Source organism: Aquila chrysaetos, chromosome 5, assembly GCF_900496995.4.
Source record: "Aquila chrysaetos chrysaetos chromosome 5, bAquChr1.4, whole genome shotgun sequence".
In the NCBI taxonomy this organism is placed as follows: Eukaryota; Metazoa; Chordata; class Aves; order Accipitriformes; family Accipitridae; genus Aquila; species Aquila chrysaetos.
In genome coordinates, this window is record NC_044008.1 from 3,446,631 (window position 1) to 3,462,597 (window position 15,967).

General features: G+C 48.6%; 1 protein-coding gene across 3 annotated transcripts in view; it reads left to right on the forward strand.

Annotated features, from left to right (window-relative positions):
- The window catches only part of PLXNA4 (plexin A4), a 462,053-nt gene that overhangs the window by 404,502 nt on the left and 41,584 nt on the right, over nucleotides 1–15,967 (forward strand). For all 3 annotated transcript variants that reach the window (XM_030015469.2, XM_030015470.1, XM_030015471.1), the window contains 5 exons: nucleotides 2,780–3,014; nucleotides 3,403–3,545; nucleotides 6,517–6,785; nucleotides 10,168–10,234; nucleotides 12,389–12,535. In XM_030015469.2, coding sequence (XP_029871329.1) covers nucleotides 2,780–3,014; nucleotides 3,403–3,545; nucleotides 6,517–6,785; nucleotides 10,168–10,234; nucleotides 12,389–12,535 — 861 coding nt within the window. The remainder of the gene's footprint in view (nucleotides 1–2,779; nucleotides 3,015–3,402; nucleotides 3,546–6,516; nucleotides 6,786–10,167; nucleotides 10,235–12,388; nucleotides 12,536–15,967) is intronic.

Genomic DNA, 15,967 nt, shown 5'->3' on the forward strand with positions numbered 1-15,967 from the left:
GTAGGGCTATATCTACATATTTGCTTGTTTTTCTTTTAAATGCTCACAATAATACTGCAGCCTTGCAGGCTTTCTTCTTCAAGAGACAGATTCCCTCAGATCATGGCAGTTTGATTCGTGAACTGTGAGACCTTCCCAGTGTTGAAACCACCTTTAGAGAGGAATGCACTGGGGCTAACTTTGTTAGACTCCTACCTTTAAGAGTCTAGATCCCCTTATATTTAATGGAGAGAAATGGGAATTTCTACTGAATAAAACGTCTCATCCTAATATCAAAGCAGGTATCAAAAGCAGCTCACATGAATCACATTCTAAAAGTGTTTCTTCTCTGTATTGACTGTGAAAGCATGCTGTAATGTCTAACTCAGGTGTACACATTGAATGTTTGGTGAGGGGAATCCCACCCATGGAGTCAGGCTGTTCTGCGAGCTTTGAGGACGGACCTGCACTGGGGATTGGGATGGGGTTGTTTGATTTGAGTCTGATGCTCCTTGAATGGACTCACCTAACTGCAGGGCTTGGAGGAAAAGGGCCACTCTTGGAAACAGAAATGAAATATAATGCATCTATTTATTGATCCGCTGTAACAGGAAGGAAATTGTGCGAGCTGGTGAGCAAATTTTGCTGGGAGGATTTGGGGCAGTAGTCTGGGGCAAAAGGCAACAATGTTCAGTGCACAGATTAGCATGTGAATTTGGTAGTTTATCTTCTCAGTTGAACATGCCCCATACCAATACTAAACCTCTGACCCATGCAGATTTTATGAGTGAGTTGGGCCTTGTATCCTGAAATAGATGGGAAAACCAGTTACTGCTGCATCCTCAACTTACAGGGGTGCTAGGTTGTTCCTTGGCCACTGAAGATGCTCTACAAGTCATCAATGTCATCCTACAGGAATGGTCATCTTGAAAGTGTATTACCTGGACAGATGAGCATAGGTTTCATTTTGTTTCTCGTTGTGGACATCGTTATCTCTCTAGAGCCCATCCCAAAATAGCATGAGAGGACTTTGTGGATGGAATTTAGATATTTCCAAACATTCACTTTTGTCCTGTCCAAGACGTAAAGGTTACAGCTAAGTGGCTTTGGTGGGCACCCACTGAGGAACAGCCTACAGCTGGTGTTAGAGCAAAACAGACATCTTCTTAGAGGTTGTAACTGGGCCAGAATAATTTCTAGGAGATGATGGTGTCACAGAGATCATGTCCCCAGCAAGAGCTGTGGTGGTGAGGAGCGAGAGCAGCTGGAAAACTTTCCATTAATTCATGATTCTGCTTCGCAGCCTCTTCTGCTGGCTCCAACCCTTCCTCCTGGGGCTGGTTCCTTCCTCCTGCAACCAAGAGAGGAAACCCGAGTAGGTGCCTGAGCTGAGGCATGGGAGGCCTGGGATTAATGAGTATGCAGGCAAGCTGGAGACAGACTGATTAACTGAGAGCCAGTGGGATGAAGCACAAGGCTAGCCACCAGGCTGGGATGTGGGGGATGTTTTTACTAGCTGCTGTGGGAGCTGGAAAGGTGAGGGAGAGCTCCTCATAAAGAAGGAAGAAAAAGGTTCAATTACATGCTGTAATGGTCCCAGTTCAGTGGGAGGGGGAGCACGTGGCCCTGGGATCTTGATTGCATTTCTGCCTGGCAGCAAGACTTTGCACTTTGTGCCAGGCCTGCTGTTCCTCTCCATGACAAAGCTCAGCTGGTTTGAAGTGATGGAGCTCATCACCACATCACGATCCTTCAAGCTCTGTGCATGGCATCTTCCTAGCTCTATGTTGATCTATAACCAGTGTTTCCCTACCACAGCACAGTCCTAGAAGCCTTCTTTTTATGCCTCAGGCTAGTCAGCAGTGTTTTCCCCCCTGCCACTCAAACTTCTCCTACTCTACAAATAGCCGTGAACAACCTTACAGTAGCCTTGAGCAAGTAGTACCCTGTGGGATTACTGTTGGGAGAGGTGTTCGTATTGTAAAAATGGGCTCCCAACAAACAGACTTGCTTCAGCAGAGCGTTTTGTTGGGCTTGCAGCAGTACCGCTTGCAGGGTTTCTTTCTGGCTGTTAAAAGCAAAGTCCTCACACAGCAGCTTGTTCCAGAGGCTGGCAGCAGCCCTGGGAACCTCTGGGAATGCACGGAGAGCAGAAAGCTGCGTTCAGCTCCCTGTCCCCCTGGTGAGCATCTGCAGTCACCCTGCCCGCGAGAGGGGCTGTAAAGAGCATGGGCCAGGCTCTGTGGGTTTTGTGTTTGGTTTTTTTTTCCTATCCCAGTGGCTTCCAGATACAGTTTTATCCAGCTGAAGAGTCAAAAGCAAATTGTGACTCTGATTTCTGCATTCCCACTGTACTGACTGCTGCTGTGCTAGCTGTCTGCGTCAGATGTCCCCTGGCCTATTGTGAGGTTAGGACCCATCAGACCATAACCATGAGCTGTGTGTCCTCTGTACATTTTGGGACTAAGTGTCATCAGGGCAGTCCAGCACAACATAGCTGCTCGGGACAGGGAATGGAAAACCCAGAATGAAGTCCAAACCGATATGTAGCCATGGCATTGGGACTGGTGAGATTTGTCTCACCACAAGTCCTTTGTTGGTTGGGTTCATGGTCACTCTGTCAACAGAGGTGCTTCTATATGACATTTCAGGTGTTTTTAAGCTGTTCTCTCTCCAAGTATTTCATGATCCGTTTAGCTTGGGAGACAAGGGAACTCATCATTCAGCCTTAGTCAGGGAGATGATGAAGTTCCTCTGTGCTCCGGCTTGTTTGACAGTTTCTTTCCTGCCTTCCTTCTAGGCTCGTGTAGGAGGGATGGAGTTCTCCCCAGGGATGGTCTACATCTCTCCAGACAGCCCTCTCAGCTTGCCAGCTATTGTCAGCATTGCGGTGGCCGGCGGCCTGCTCATCATCTTCATCGTGGCTGTGTTGATTGCGTACAAGCGCAAATCCAGAGAAAGCGACCTCACCCTCAAGCGTCTGCAGATGCAGATGGACAACTTGGAGTCCAGAGTGGCACTGGAGTGCAAAGAAGGTAGGATGAGGAAGGAAGGCTGACACTGTGTCACTGTTGGTAGAAGAGAGGCATCCAGCCACAAAGCTTTGAGCCAAAATATCACAAGCAAAAGGAATGTTGAACCCTGTGGGCATGCTCAAGCCTAGATCTAGTCTGACTTTGCCTATTTTCCCTGAGTCCAGCCTTCCTCCACCCTGTCCTAACTGCATTTGCTAACTCACAGTCCAGAGAGAGCCTGTGTTATAAGAAAGGTGAGACTGCTCTTGTCCACCACCTTCTTCCTCTCCACTTGTTACTTCTCCACTTGTACCTTAGTCTCATACACATGGGTCTGAGGGCCTTTCCCATCATGCTAAGGTTGATCTGGACTGTCATTGCTACATGAGTTGTTCCCTTTTTGTGTCAGCCTTTGCAGAGCTACAGACAGATATTCACGAGCTGACAAGCGATTTGGATGGAGCCGGGATCCCTTTCCTCGATTACCGAACCTATACCATGAGGGTGCTTTTCCCTGGCATTGAAGATCATCCAGTCCTGAGGGATCTGGAGGTAAGAAACCAATATCTCCTGCTTCTGGATCCTCTTATGCCTCCCTGTTCTGTCCCGAATGCAAGAGATGTTGTGTCAGTGTTGGGGACGTGATGGCTTACAATGCTGTGTCCTACCAGGGACGAAACAGCACCTCATTAAAAATCCAGGTTGAAAAGGGAAGATGATTGCCTCTATCTTAGATGTTAAATTCTGTTTGATCACTCATCTATTTGTAAAAGTCTCATAGATCTGTGTGCATTAGGTCTACTCTATTAATCTTCTCCTTGGTCTTCATCCTGCTGGAGTTTGTTTTTTAGACTGGATTTATTAGTTACTGCTCTGCAGGAGCCAGGAAAAACAGTTGCATGGCAGAGCCACATACTTGCCTGTGTCACTCCAGCTTTGCATGACACCCACACTACCTAGAGGCCTTTTTTTGTGGCAACACCTATAGAAATAACCTGCAGTCACTGAAGGAGGTTCACCTTTGCCGCGCTCTGCGGTTTGCAGCGAGGTCAGAAACCCACAGCATCAGTCTGCCCATACTCTGCCCACATCTGCCTCCTCCACCCCAACTCTCTTGACCACAGCGGTGGGAGGACAGCCAGGCTTTGCCCAGCGCTGTTGGGGTCTACACACAGCCTGTATTACCTCACTGGAGAGAAGGAGTTTGAGGAGACCCCAGGTGAGGTCTGCCCATGCTGCAAAACTGCTTCAGGCTTTGGCAGATGGACAGTCTTCACTCTAGGGATACCTGGGCCAGGGAAGCAGGGGATACACCATGGCCAAGGCCAGGGAGGTCATTGGCTGAGCTCTCTGCAAAGTCTTTGGCAAGCTCTGAGCTTCAGAGATGCTCTGGCACGGGCTGGTGAGATTGCTGGAGGCCAAGACTGGGGTTAGTTGGCAGAAAGGAGGAGCAGGAGCTGGCGCAGGCAACACCATGCTTGGCTGGCTGTGTAATCAGAGGTGTCCGCTCATCTTTGCTCCTTTCCTTCAGGAGAGCCAAAATTCATCAAACTATATGGAGAGAACCATTAAAAAACCTGGTCTGCCAACAAGGAGGACTTGTGGGATTGGGTAGGAGGCTGAGTTACGCATTGACTACTGTATATATTTGCCTTTGGGGTACAGGTAGAGTGGCCTCGAGCTGCTTTCCTTCAGGAAGAGTAGCTCAGCAGCTTCAGCAGATGAGCATGAGAGGAGGGGTGATGTATCTCTCTCTCACATATGTATACATACACACAAACACTTTCATTATACCCAGAGCCAATTTCAATCCCTATATTCATTAACCTCAGTCAACTGACCACAGAATAGCATCTGACCCCTATAGAGGTTTTAGCATGGATGCTCCCATACATAGATATATACAGAGAGACACAGAGCTGATGTTTCAATCTGCCACCTTTGATCTTGTCTTCCTTTCATTTCATTCATCTTTTTTTTTTTCCTTAATCCTCTGTAAAGCTTCAACGGCTCTTTCAGTGTCAACTTCTCTGGCTACTAACGTATCAGGGAAGGCACTTCCCATTCTGCTCCCTTCTCTGTAGCACCTAGAAGGAGTTGCTATTTATTGCAAAAAACCCCAGCATAGATCCTGCAGTGAGCAGGTCTACTTATTTCTGGTTCATTTGCTAATTGACTGCTTCCAGATGCAGTACAAAATACTTTTCTTGCTATTTTTTTGAATTCTCCATAATAACCCAGGGATAGACAATATTAAATGTTCAAGCAAGTGAGTTAAAAATAATTATTGGTGGGGTGGGTGGTAGTGGTTGGTTGGTTGGTTGTCTCAAGCTATTTACTAAGTAATTTATTTGCGGTATACAAAAAGAGTTAAGAGCTCTAATTTCCAGAATGAAAAAGTAATGACTCTTTAAGGGGCCTTGCATTACTTGGTCATCAAAGCCTACCTACTTGTTTTGGATTAAAGTGCCAAATCTGGTGGGTTATTAATACATACATGCCTCAGTGACATGTGTTTCTCTGTGTTGAGACCCTCCAGCTTCCAGGGAAGCTTTTTCAAGGGCTGGAACGGCTTTGGCAACATGGAAGAATGAGTTTGGAGTTCTCTATTTAGGCTCCATTCTCATCTAGAGCCAGAAGGACTGGAAAGGGTAAAGCCCACTGTAGACTGCAGAGTCCAGGGTCTGGTGTTGAGGTCCTAAATTGTTCTATAATAAAAACAAGTTCAGCAGCCTCTCACAACTGAGAAATATATTATATTAAAGACTTATCAACCATTCTATCTCCAAATCATTTCACCTCCCAAGCCCAAGGGTCCTACTGCAGTGGGACCTCCAAGACAGGTCCCAACTCAGGGTGTCCTCTCACACTTTTGTCTACCTAGTTCTTCAAACCAAGGCCCAGCTGCATGATCACCATCTCAGCCACTGCCTCACTGCATCTCTTCATCTCCTCAAAACCTGACCCCAGGATCTCTTCCCCATTCACTTCCTTGCTGCCTCTCCTAGCTTCTTAATGCTGAACGCCAAATCTCTGTAAGCAGGTTTCTTGCAGGGATCAAAAAAGGTTTTAGGTGAAGATAGAGTGAGACTTCAGTCTGACTACAATAAAAATATAACATGGTATGGTACCACGTCTAGGCACTAGCAATCTCTTTCTGGTGTACTGTTCAGAGAGGGAAACGCAGGATTGGCAAGTCATCTGGCTGTGGCTAGGAGGTGGCAAATCGTTAGATGACGTATGGACTCTCTTCCTTTTTACAGGACTATACTGTGATGCAGAAAGAACAACTCACCTGCCTGCTAGATGCAAGATTTTTTTTTTTTTTTAATTGTCTCTGCTGTTTGAAGCAGCTTTTCCTTTTTCCCTGTCTCAGAACTGACTTCTGTTTGATGTTAAAGTGTAGAGTTGGAGGAGCTGGAGGGTTGAGGGCAGAGAGGTAGCAAAGGGCGCGTGACCCATTTGGGGAGGTCTGACAGTGGGTAGTGAGGAAAAGGTATAAACTCCCTTTCTTCTTGTGCAGGTCCCTGGCTATAGGCAAGAACGTGTGGAGAAAGGCCTGAAGCTCTTTGCCCAGCTCATCAATAACAAGGTTTTCCTGCTGTCCTTCATCCGCACGCTGGAGTCCCAGCGCAGCTTCTCCATGCGGGACCGTGGTAATGTGGCCTCGCTGATCATGACCGTGCTGCAGAGCAAGCTGGAGTACGCCACTGATGTCCTCAAACAGCTCTTGGCCGACCTCATAGACAAAAATCTGGAGAGCAAGAACCACCCCAAGCTGCTGCTCCGGAGGTAAGGATGCCTGGGGCTGCAGTGAGCTGGGCTGGGCAGCTTGTGTCCCACTGTCTACCATAAGCATGCTAGTCATATTTGGAGGAAATGGGCAAATTTACTTGATTTTTGTTTGTGTAGCAGGGTGTGAAATCAGGATGGTAGACAGCCACAGTTCACATAACCCCATAGGGCTGGCATGAAGCTGTTTGCAGAGAGGGGTGAATAAGGCAAGCAGGGCTGAATGAAGACTGAATCGCTCTCCCTTTCTGGTTTCCTGCTCATTTAAGACTTCCTGACACAGCATGGCTTCTCTTAGAGAACTCATCCTCTTCCTCCCAGCATCCTCTCTGCGTTTCCTTCCCTTTCAGCAAGTGTGTCTGTAGATCTTGCTCCACCTCATCCCTAACCAAGAAATAGTCAATGAATAAAAGTTACAGAATACCTCTGGATTTTAACATGGATCTTCCAGAAAGCTTCATAAGGGCAGCAAGAACCCATGCTTCCTAAGCCTTATTTTGGAATCTTTCTGTGCTTAAGATGTTCATTTACGCTTATGTTTCCTTTTAACCTGAAAACTTCAATTGCATTGCCTAGGACCTATATGACATAGAACGGGCTGTGTTATACCCCTGGTAAGTCAGCTGCTGCTGTCTCCTGCCTGGGACGCGGGCTGCCCTGCTGTTTCTTGTTCATGAGTTAACTATGGACACATGGAGAGTCTTCTTCAGCTGCATTGTGGGATCCCTGTCTCTCCCTGAGCGGTGGTGCTGGGAGCTTGTTGAAGCCAGTGGAAGAGCTGAGCAGGATAACAAAACTGGTTTCATAGAGGGCACGAGTTTGGATTGGTGCTTCTTGGCCAGGTCTAAGGGCTAAACTCCACAGTTCTGTGGAAACCCTCAAATTAAAAATCTACTGCTCTGTAATTAATGTGCTTTCCCTGTCTGGGAAATGTTGCCTCTTCTGCCTTTAGGATCACATTCATCTCCTTTTCACAGTCTGAACCAACCCTTCTGATTCAAGGACCCTAAGTAAAATCAGGAGGAGTCTTCTGGAGATGAATGGCCTTTGCCACTTGTCAGAGCCAACTTTGAGGAGCCCTCAGATGATTAGGATGGACGGCTTGGGCAGGGAAGAGATCTGTGGTGCCTGCTGGGAGGCTTTTCATCTGGCACACAGCCCACCATGGAGAACCAGCAAAAAAGGGAGCAGAAGGCAATTCCTGGCATTCAGGGCAGCAATGCCTGTGGCAGAGACTGGACTTTGCTTTGGTGTCAGTTGAATCCCTGATGTAATTCAAGGCCTACAGCCTGGCTGGTGACCTCCCTCCAGCTGTCCCCAGGCTTCCACTCAGTGCTTCTCCTCTGATGCTGGATGGCACTGCCTCCTTCCAACTGTCTCCTCCCTTCATTTTCTCCTTTTCTTCCACTTTCTCCCTCTCTTTATCTTCCATGGTTGTTCATTCCTGTCTTGTCCCGAGCATCCCATCTTCCCTCTTTCTCCTTCCTCCAGCTCTTTTTTAACTTTAGTCATCTTTGCTGGGAATGAAGTGTGGCCTTTGGAAGGAGAGCCAGCAAACAAAAAAGGCATCTCCACTGTTCCAAGCTCTGAAAACACAAGGAGAAGTCAGAGGTGTGGTTTGTGCTCTGAGATGGAGGTTCTGTACTGAGCAGCACCAGAACAGAGTCTACTGATGAACATGTGAATAGCTCAGTGCCTTGGGATTCAGGTATTGGTGTGACGTCCCCAGACAATTATCTGGAGCAGCCAGATTCAGCATGATGCTTCCCCTCCCTCCCTGTGACTCTGTGGATGGAAGGGGATCTTCCAACACCCTTCTGCAGTGTTGGGTTTTGGGGATATTTGACAGGAGGAAGAAGCTGGCTGGAATGATTTTCCCACCTCACCTGTGTCCAGTATTCATCCCGCAGGACATCTACGACCTCAAAGAGATCAAAGTTGTCAGGGCAGAGAGCGGCAACACAGCAGGATTTCGGTCCTTTTTCTCATGAGATAAGTTCGCACCGTGTGATGGGTCCCAGGTGTCACACTAGGGAGTGTCGGAAAGAGCACTCCTCTGGGTGATGTTCCCTGCGAGGAGCTCGGACCATGATAAGCGTGGGGATTGCTGGAATTGAATATCATACCATGACCAACGGAGGACAGCAGCTAGGTGACTTTGACCAAGGGGAATACAAGGCAAACAGGCTGGTTTGGACAGAGGCAGTCTCTAGGCAGAGACACAGAAATGATCACTGTAGATGAAGGAAACACAGCATTAATCTGGTAGCAAACTGGGACCATATCACCTCTTTCTCTGGTTGCAGGCAAGAAAGGAGGAGCAACAGAAAACACCTCTATTATCATTCCTCCCCCCGCCATCCCCACCCTCTAAGTGAGATTTGCCCACAAGAACAGAGAAATCCCTATGGAAACCAGGATAAAGATCAACTGCATTTAGCTAGGGAAGGGACCGTCACTTGCTCTGTGTTGGTGTAACAGGGCACTGCTTTCAGGCAAGATCGTTGACTGGTTCCACGTATATAGCTCCAGTGATGCAAACCCTTCCCCTTGCAAGTCTCATGCTCCAGAGGAAGCAAGATCAGCTTTATGCTGAAGGATTAGGGAATCTGAAAGGCAAGCTGCTGTCCTAAGCAAGAACCCCTGTGTGGCTTTGGTGATAGCCGGGACAAGGAAGACCCATCTAATTCATCCAGGCAGGGCCTCTTGCTTTCTTCTTGAGCAACACCAGTGCACGTACACAGGTTTATCCTGTGCTCCTGGTGTCCACACCACATTTACAGCTCTGAGTCAGTTCTTCTGTAGGAAAAGTTCACCCTGAGGACTTAAGATGGGTTTTTGTTTGTTTGAGAACAGAGTGTTCAAGGGCAAAAGGATGAGCTCTGTGAATGTGCTACATTGACATATTGAGGAGTATAATCACTCCCAAATGCCAGGGAGATAGTCAGTGCCAGATAACTATTCTCTGGTGATTCAGATCTGTCTTAAGTATTTATACAGCCTACTTGTCATATGGCCTAACTCTGAGCTCCTCATATTTGATGGATTTATCGTCCCTGAACTCCTCTGAGAAGGTTCCCTCAAATGTTGTCATCTCCCTTTCATTGATGGAGAAACTGTGAAACAGACATACAGAGACATCCCTAGTCACAAAGGAATCAACAGGGCAGTAAGGATATGCCTGCCTGCAGGTTTCCTAAATCCAAAGCTGAAACAGAGAACCTAGGATGTGCTTAATCCTGATGGTGTCATGCCGGACTTTCCGTGAGGCTCAGAGATCTGGGCAGTAAGATGGATAAAGCGAATCTTTTGACTAGCCCTTTAATATTAACAGCATGACTAACTCATTTCCAATTTGCTTTTTCTCCCTGGCTGATTTTAGGACAGAGTCTGTGGCTGAGAAAATGCTCACCAACTGGTTCACGTTCCTTCTGTACAAGTTCCTCAAGGTAAGAGGAGCAGCATGCCTGGATGAACAGCTGCTTTAATACATTTCTTCTTGGTGAGGTTTAGTTGGGGCAAAAACTTCCTAGATATAAAGGAAAAGGCTTTTTTCTCTGGAGGGAGCTCACTGCCTAATGGGAGAGGGGCTGTTTTCTGATCCAGGGAGAACAAAGAGGGACACTTCGTTAGAGAGGCAGCCTGTTGGTCTTACTCCTGTACAGAGGTGGGATCTAAGGGTCAGTGCTGAAACGTGAAGGATTTCAGAGCCTGATGGAGACCTATATTGAAAATGCTCTCCTTTTACTAGCAGACTCAGATCTCCATCATGTGGTGACCCATATATTCAGTCTATAGTGGCTGGAGATCTCCTCCCACCCCAGTTCAGTGCCTCCATCATACCCTGTGCCTCCATCATACTTATCTGCTTTACGCACACTGCAACTGAATCCCTGCTTAGTTTAATTTAGGCCTGAGCCCAAGCTCTTCTTGCCGTTAGGCTGTCTCAAGCCTGCCCTGGGCACGGCCATGTACCCTCTGAGTACAGAGGGCTGGATTTAATACACCATGTAAATCCGGTTGCTGCATCCAGAACCCAACACGGGCTGAGGCTGTTGCTGCTTTGTATCCCAGTGGGAAGTAGCATCGACTTTGCAGGATACTCATCATCAGCAAAAGAGTGAAAAGACTTGAGACACCCCCTGAGCCCTCTCAGTCCTCCTGGAGGGTCTCCTTGAGGTGGTGTGTAGTAAAAAAAAGAAGACTTCCAGCCTTTGAGACCTGCCGCTGACTGCTGGGTGGTGGCAGCTTCCTCTTGGGGACCCACACTGAGCTTCAAGCATTCTAATTGCTGTGGCACCAGCATTTTTGGAAGCAGCTGGGCTTTGCACCTCTTTTCCACTCCCAATGCAGTTGCTAGATATCCTTACACCTTACAGCCCTGTTTGGACAGAATAGGCACCCTCTGCCTGGCAATTCAAGGCTTTACAAATCAATCCCATTCCCCTGAGCCTTTCTCAGGCACAACCAGTCCAAGGATGAACACATGGGAAAGTTTTGTAGGTCTCTGGAAGGTAATTTCAGTGACTTCAGTATCAGATTCCTGCTTTCAGCTGAAAGGAAAGGATATAAGGAGGTGACTCTCTAAAGAGCTGCTTTTATAATAGGCTTTTTTCACCCCACTCAGCTGCTTGTCTTCTTGCCTTAGCCTGAACAGAGGCCTGATAAGGGCAAGAGACAGGCACACAGAAGCAATATGCTGCTGGCAGATAAGCTAATTAAGTGGGAGACAGGTGTAGGAACTGAGAAAGGGGCCACTTTGCTTCAGATTATTAACTTGTTTTTGCTGGGATTTACACTAGAGGAAAATGACCTCGCTCGTTGAGTTGGGACACACTGCAAGAGGAGAGGGCAAGGTGGGGAGGAGGGGAGGAAGGATGGAAGGATGAAGGGGAAGGGAGGCAATAGAAGAACACATGAGGAGGGGTGCATGAGGGAGGGCAGCAAGGGAGGAGAGGCTAGGAAAAGTGTGGGAAGAGGAGTGCAGTGAGTGCGAATGATGGGAAGGAGAAATTAGGGAGAGGTGTGCTTTGCTGGCCCTGCCCGTGGGCTGCTTGTTGCTGTCCTGTGCTGGGCCCCACACATCTGACATCACCGACACAACCGTACAGATCCAGGGGTGCATCTCCCCTGGGTCATGGAGCGGCTTCTGTCTGAGCATCCCTATTTGCCTCCAGCATAAGAGTGCACGGGGAGACTGTGGAGTCTGCCCAGACACCCAGGACGGGGCACCGGTGTCCATCTCCCTTTCAGACCTGTCTCCAGGTCCTCTGGGACCCATCCCACCACCTGCTCCAGCGCAAAGCTCTGGCCTGGTGACAGTCACTTGAACAGCTCCTACAAGGCTTTGCTAGCCCCAACGCTGCCAGGGAGCGCTGACACCTTTGTCCTGTGACAGGGCACTCGAGAGGGCTGGTTGCACTCTGTGGAATTGGAAAGTAACCACTATTCCTGGGCTGTGTGGAACAGACTGATTCCCACTGATGCATCTGTCTCGAACGGTTGGGGATGGCAAGCTGTGGCAGTCATTGAGACGCTATGTAGTTTGGGTTCTCACCTCTGCTTCTCCTGTTTCACCTCACGGTTGTCTCTCACCCCTGCAGGAGTGTGCTGGCGAGCCTCTGTTCTCCCTTTTCTGTGCCATCAAGCAGCAGATGGAAAAGGGTCCCATCGACTCGATCACCGGGGAGGCCCGGTACTCGCTGAGTGAGGACAAGCTTATCCGACAGCAGATTGATTACAAAACGCTGGTGAGTGCTCTGAGCACACCTTCCAACGGGCTTGTCCAGCCCCTTCTAGCAAAAGGGGATTTAGAGAAAAGAAGCCAGTGATGGGCAAGCTGACCCTCTGGGACAATTTATTCTTGCAACCCAGCAGGGTAACCCTGCTGAAGACTGACTAGTCACATCCTCTAACACAGCAAGGTTCATGGCTGAAGCGTCTGCTTGCACAGCACGTTTGCAAAGGCGGCTGCCCTGCCCCATGCCCAGAGCATCTCCAGCTCCCCAAAGGCATTGCCTGTTCTCTGAAAGCATCTGCACTCATTGCAGGGTAGACTGACAGTGCCAATCCTTTACCATTGCTTGGATTTGGTGAGGTCTGGGAGCATTGGAGGACAAGCGTGAACCTTGTCTCATGAATATGCCTGCAAATGTAAAGACAATAGATATGGGCAATTTACTCCGTTCTGTTAGGCAAAATACTTCCTAGTATCTACCCCTTTTCCCTGGAGTGATGCTGTGGTGGGTTGACCCTGGCTGGATGCCAGGTGCCCACCAAAGCTGCTCTATCACTCCCCTCCTCAGCTGGACAGGGAAGAGAAAATATAATGAAAGGCTTGTGGGTCAAGACAAGGACAGGGAGATCAAACAGCAAGTACTGTCTCAGGCAAACCAGACTCAACTTGGGGAAATTAGTTTAATTTATTACCAATAAATCAGAGTAGGGTAATGAGGAATAAAACCAAATCTTAAAAACACCTTCCTCCCACCCCTCCCTTCTTCCTGGGCACAACTTCACTCCCAAATTCTCTACCTCCTCCCCACCAGTGGCGCACAGGGACAGTGAGTGGGGGTTGGGGTTAGCTCACCACACGTTGTCTCTGCCGCTCCTTCCTCCTCAGGGCCAGGACTCATCACTCATCCCCTGCTCCGGCGTGGGGTCCCTCCCACGGGAGACAGTCCTCCACAAACTTCTCCAACGTGGGTCCTTCCCACGGGCTGCAGTTCCTCACGAACTGCTCCAGCGTGGGTCCTTCCCACGGGCTGCAGTTCCTCACGAACTGCTCCAGCGTGGGTCCGTTCCACGGCGTGCAGTCCTTCAGGAGCACACCGCTCCAGCGTGGGTCCCCCACGGGGTCACAAGTCCTGCCAGAAAACCTGCTCCAACGTGGGCTCCTCTCTCCACAGTTCCGCAGATCCTGCCAGGAGCCTGCTCCTGTGCGGGCTTCCCACCGGGTCACAGCGTCCTTCGGGCAACCCCCTGCTCCGGCGTGGGGTCCTCTCTCCCCGGGCTGCAGGTGGAGATCTGCTCCCCCGTGGACCTCCCTGGGCTGCAGGGGGACAGCCTGCCTCACCGTGGTCTTCCTCACCACGGGCCGCAGGGGAACCTCTGCTCCGGCGCCTGGAGCATCTCCTCCCCTCCTTCTGCACGGACCTGGGGGTCTGCGGGGTTGCTGCTCTCACATGTTCTCACTCCTCTCTCTGGCTGCTGTTTGGCAGGTTCCCCCCCTGCCCAAATCCATTATCCCAGAGGTGCTACCACCATTGCTGATGGGCTCGGCCTTGGCCAGCAGCGGGTCCGTCTTGGAGCTTCTAGCAGCTTCTCACAGAAGCCACCCCTGTAGCTCCCCCGCTACCAAAACCTTGCCACGCAAACCCAATACAGATGCCCACCCTTCCAACATCCCTCTGAGTTGTAAGTCAAAGGTAACAACTCTTCCTACAGCGGAAAGGTGGGGCTGTCACTGCAAGTTGTCACTACCCTGAGCAATTCCCTGGGAGGAGCTGATGTCCATGGAGGGGTTTCTTCCTCCTCACTCTCGGGTCCCCCCGGGGGTATCTTCATCCCGCATCTCCCCATCACCCGCTCCCTTCTCCCCGGTCCCCAGCGCCAGCGGCAGAGCTGCCCAGCGCCCAGTCCCGGCACACAAAGATCTGGTGTTTGCTGGGCAGTGCCTGCCCGGGGCGGCAGCCCTTGGCCATGCCGGGTGTCCCCAGCGCTGAGCTCAGGCAGGTCGGGCACGAGTCCTCAGCCATGGGACACTTGCGACCACAGGGACACCCGGGTCGGAGCACGGCAAGCCCAGAGACGTCCTGAGACCCTGCGGTGTCAGGTCAGTGCAAAGCCCATGGCCATCTGCTAGTGACAGCAAAAAGTTTTTATGAGGCTATATTACAGGGATCTTCTGTAGAATAATCCTCACCAGAAAAAAAAATTAAACCCCTGTCTCTCCAATGAAGATTTCAGCATCAGGGGAAATGTTGGAGGTACACAGTGGAGGGACCTATTAGGTCTTCTCTAGAGCTGATGCAGCCATTCCTCTTGAACAACTACAAGTCAAAGAAAAATGAACTTGATTTAAAGATTTCAAGGGAAAGAAAATTAATCCCTGTCACTAAGTCATTTGATTCAAAATGTAATTGTTTGCATGGTGAAAGATATACACTGCCTATGTTCAGCTTTAGCTTCTGCTCTGAGATTACACCCCCGTCCCACTTGATTAAAGAGCATCAATTAAAGAGCACTAGATATCTCTTCTTAGTGTGTGTGTGGGCCTTCACTTTTTCCTGGATACAATAAATCCACTGAGCTTCTAAGTCTCTGTGGGATGAAGAACACTTTCCAAGTCTTCAATGATCCTTGTAATTTCTTTATTTCCCATGTCTTTGTTCTCGGAAAATGCCAACCCCAAATTTTAGGAAAGTCAGAAGATGCTCTGAACTTAGCAGATTATTTTATTTGCACCTTCAATTGGGAGACATTCATCTTCCTTAACTTTAGCTACCTTTGAGAGCTGTGTCCAGTCAAAATTAGTTCCTTGACCTGTCTTAGATCTTAACTCAGGTGGGCTGACACTAGAAATGGCTGCTTCAGTAACTACAGACAGTCTAGAGCTGAGCTTTGATTGAATCCAAGTCTGATGAGGGGATAGACTTTATTCTTAAATAAGACCACAATTTTATTTTGCATATTAAAAATGTGACTTTCCTATTAAATCAGCAGTGTAGTGCTTCTTTTCTATTATGTGTGGTTGTCTAGCAATTTGGATGCCTGATCTCACACAGAGAGAGTGAGCAAAAGGAAGAAAATTGCAGACACAGAGTGATCACTTTCACCAAAGGAAATCCCTCCGATCCTTTTAGGCTTGATATAACGCAGCCAGCAAAGGGTAGTAATTATACATCAGCCTGAACAAAGCTCTCCTCCATTTGCTTTGTGTCGTTTGATGTTAATCAGCTCTCCCTCTTACATCTCAAGAGCAGACAAATATATCCTGATAGGAATCTCAGCAGATTTACAGAGATCAGCTTCGGTGAAGGAGATTAAGAAGAAGCAGAATATGAATAGGATTGTTCTTCCTTTCTGTTTCTCTTTATTTTTGTTATATTTTGTCCTTTCTCTACCTTCCTTAAGCAGTCTGTCAACTTTTATTAAAAATATATAGTAATGAAATAAAGCAA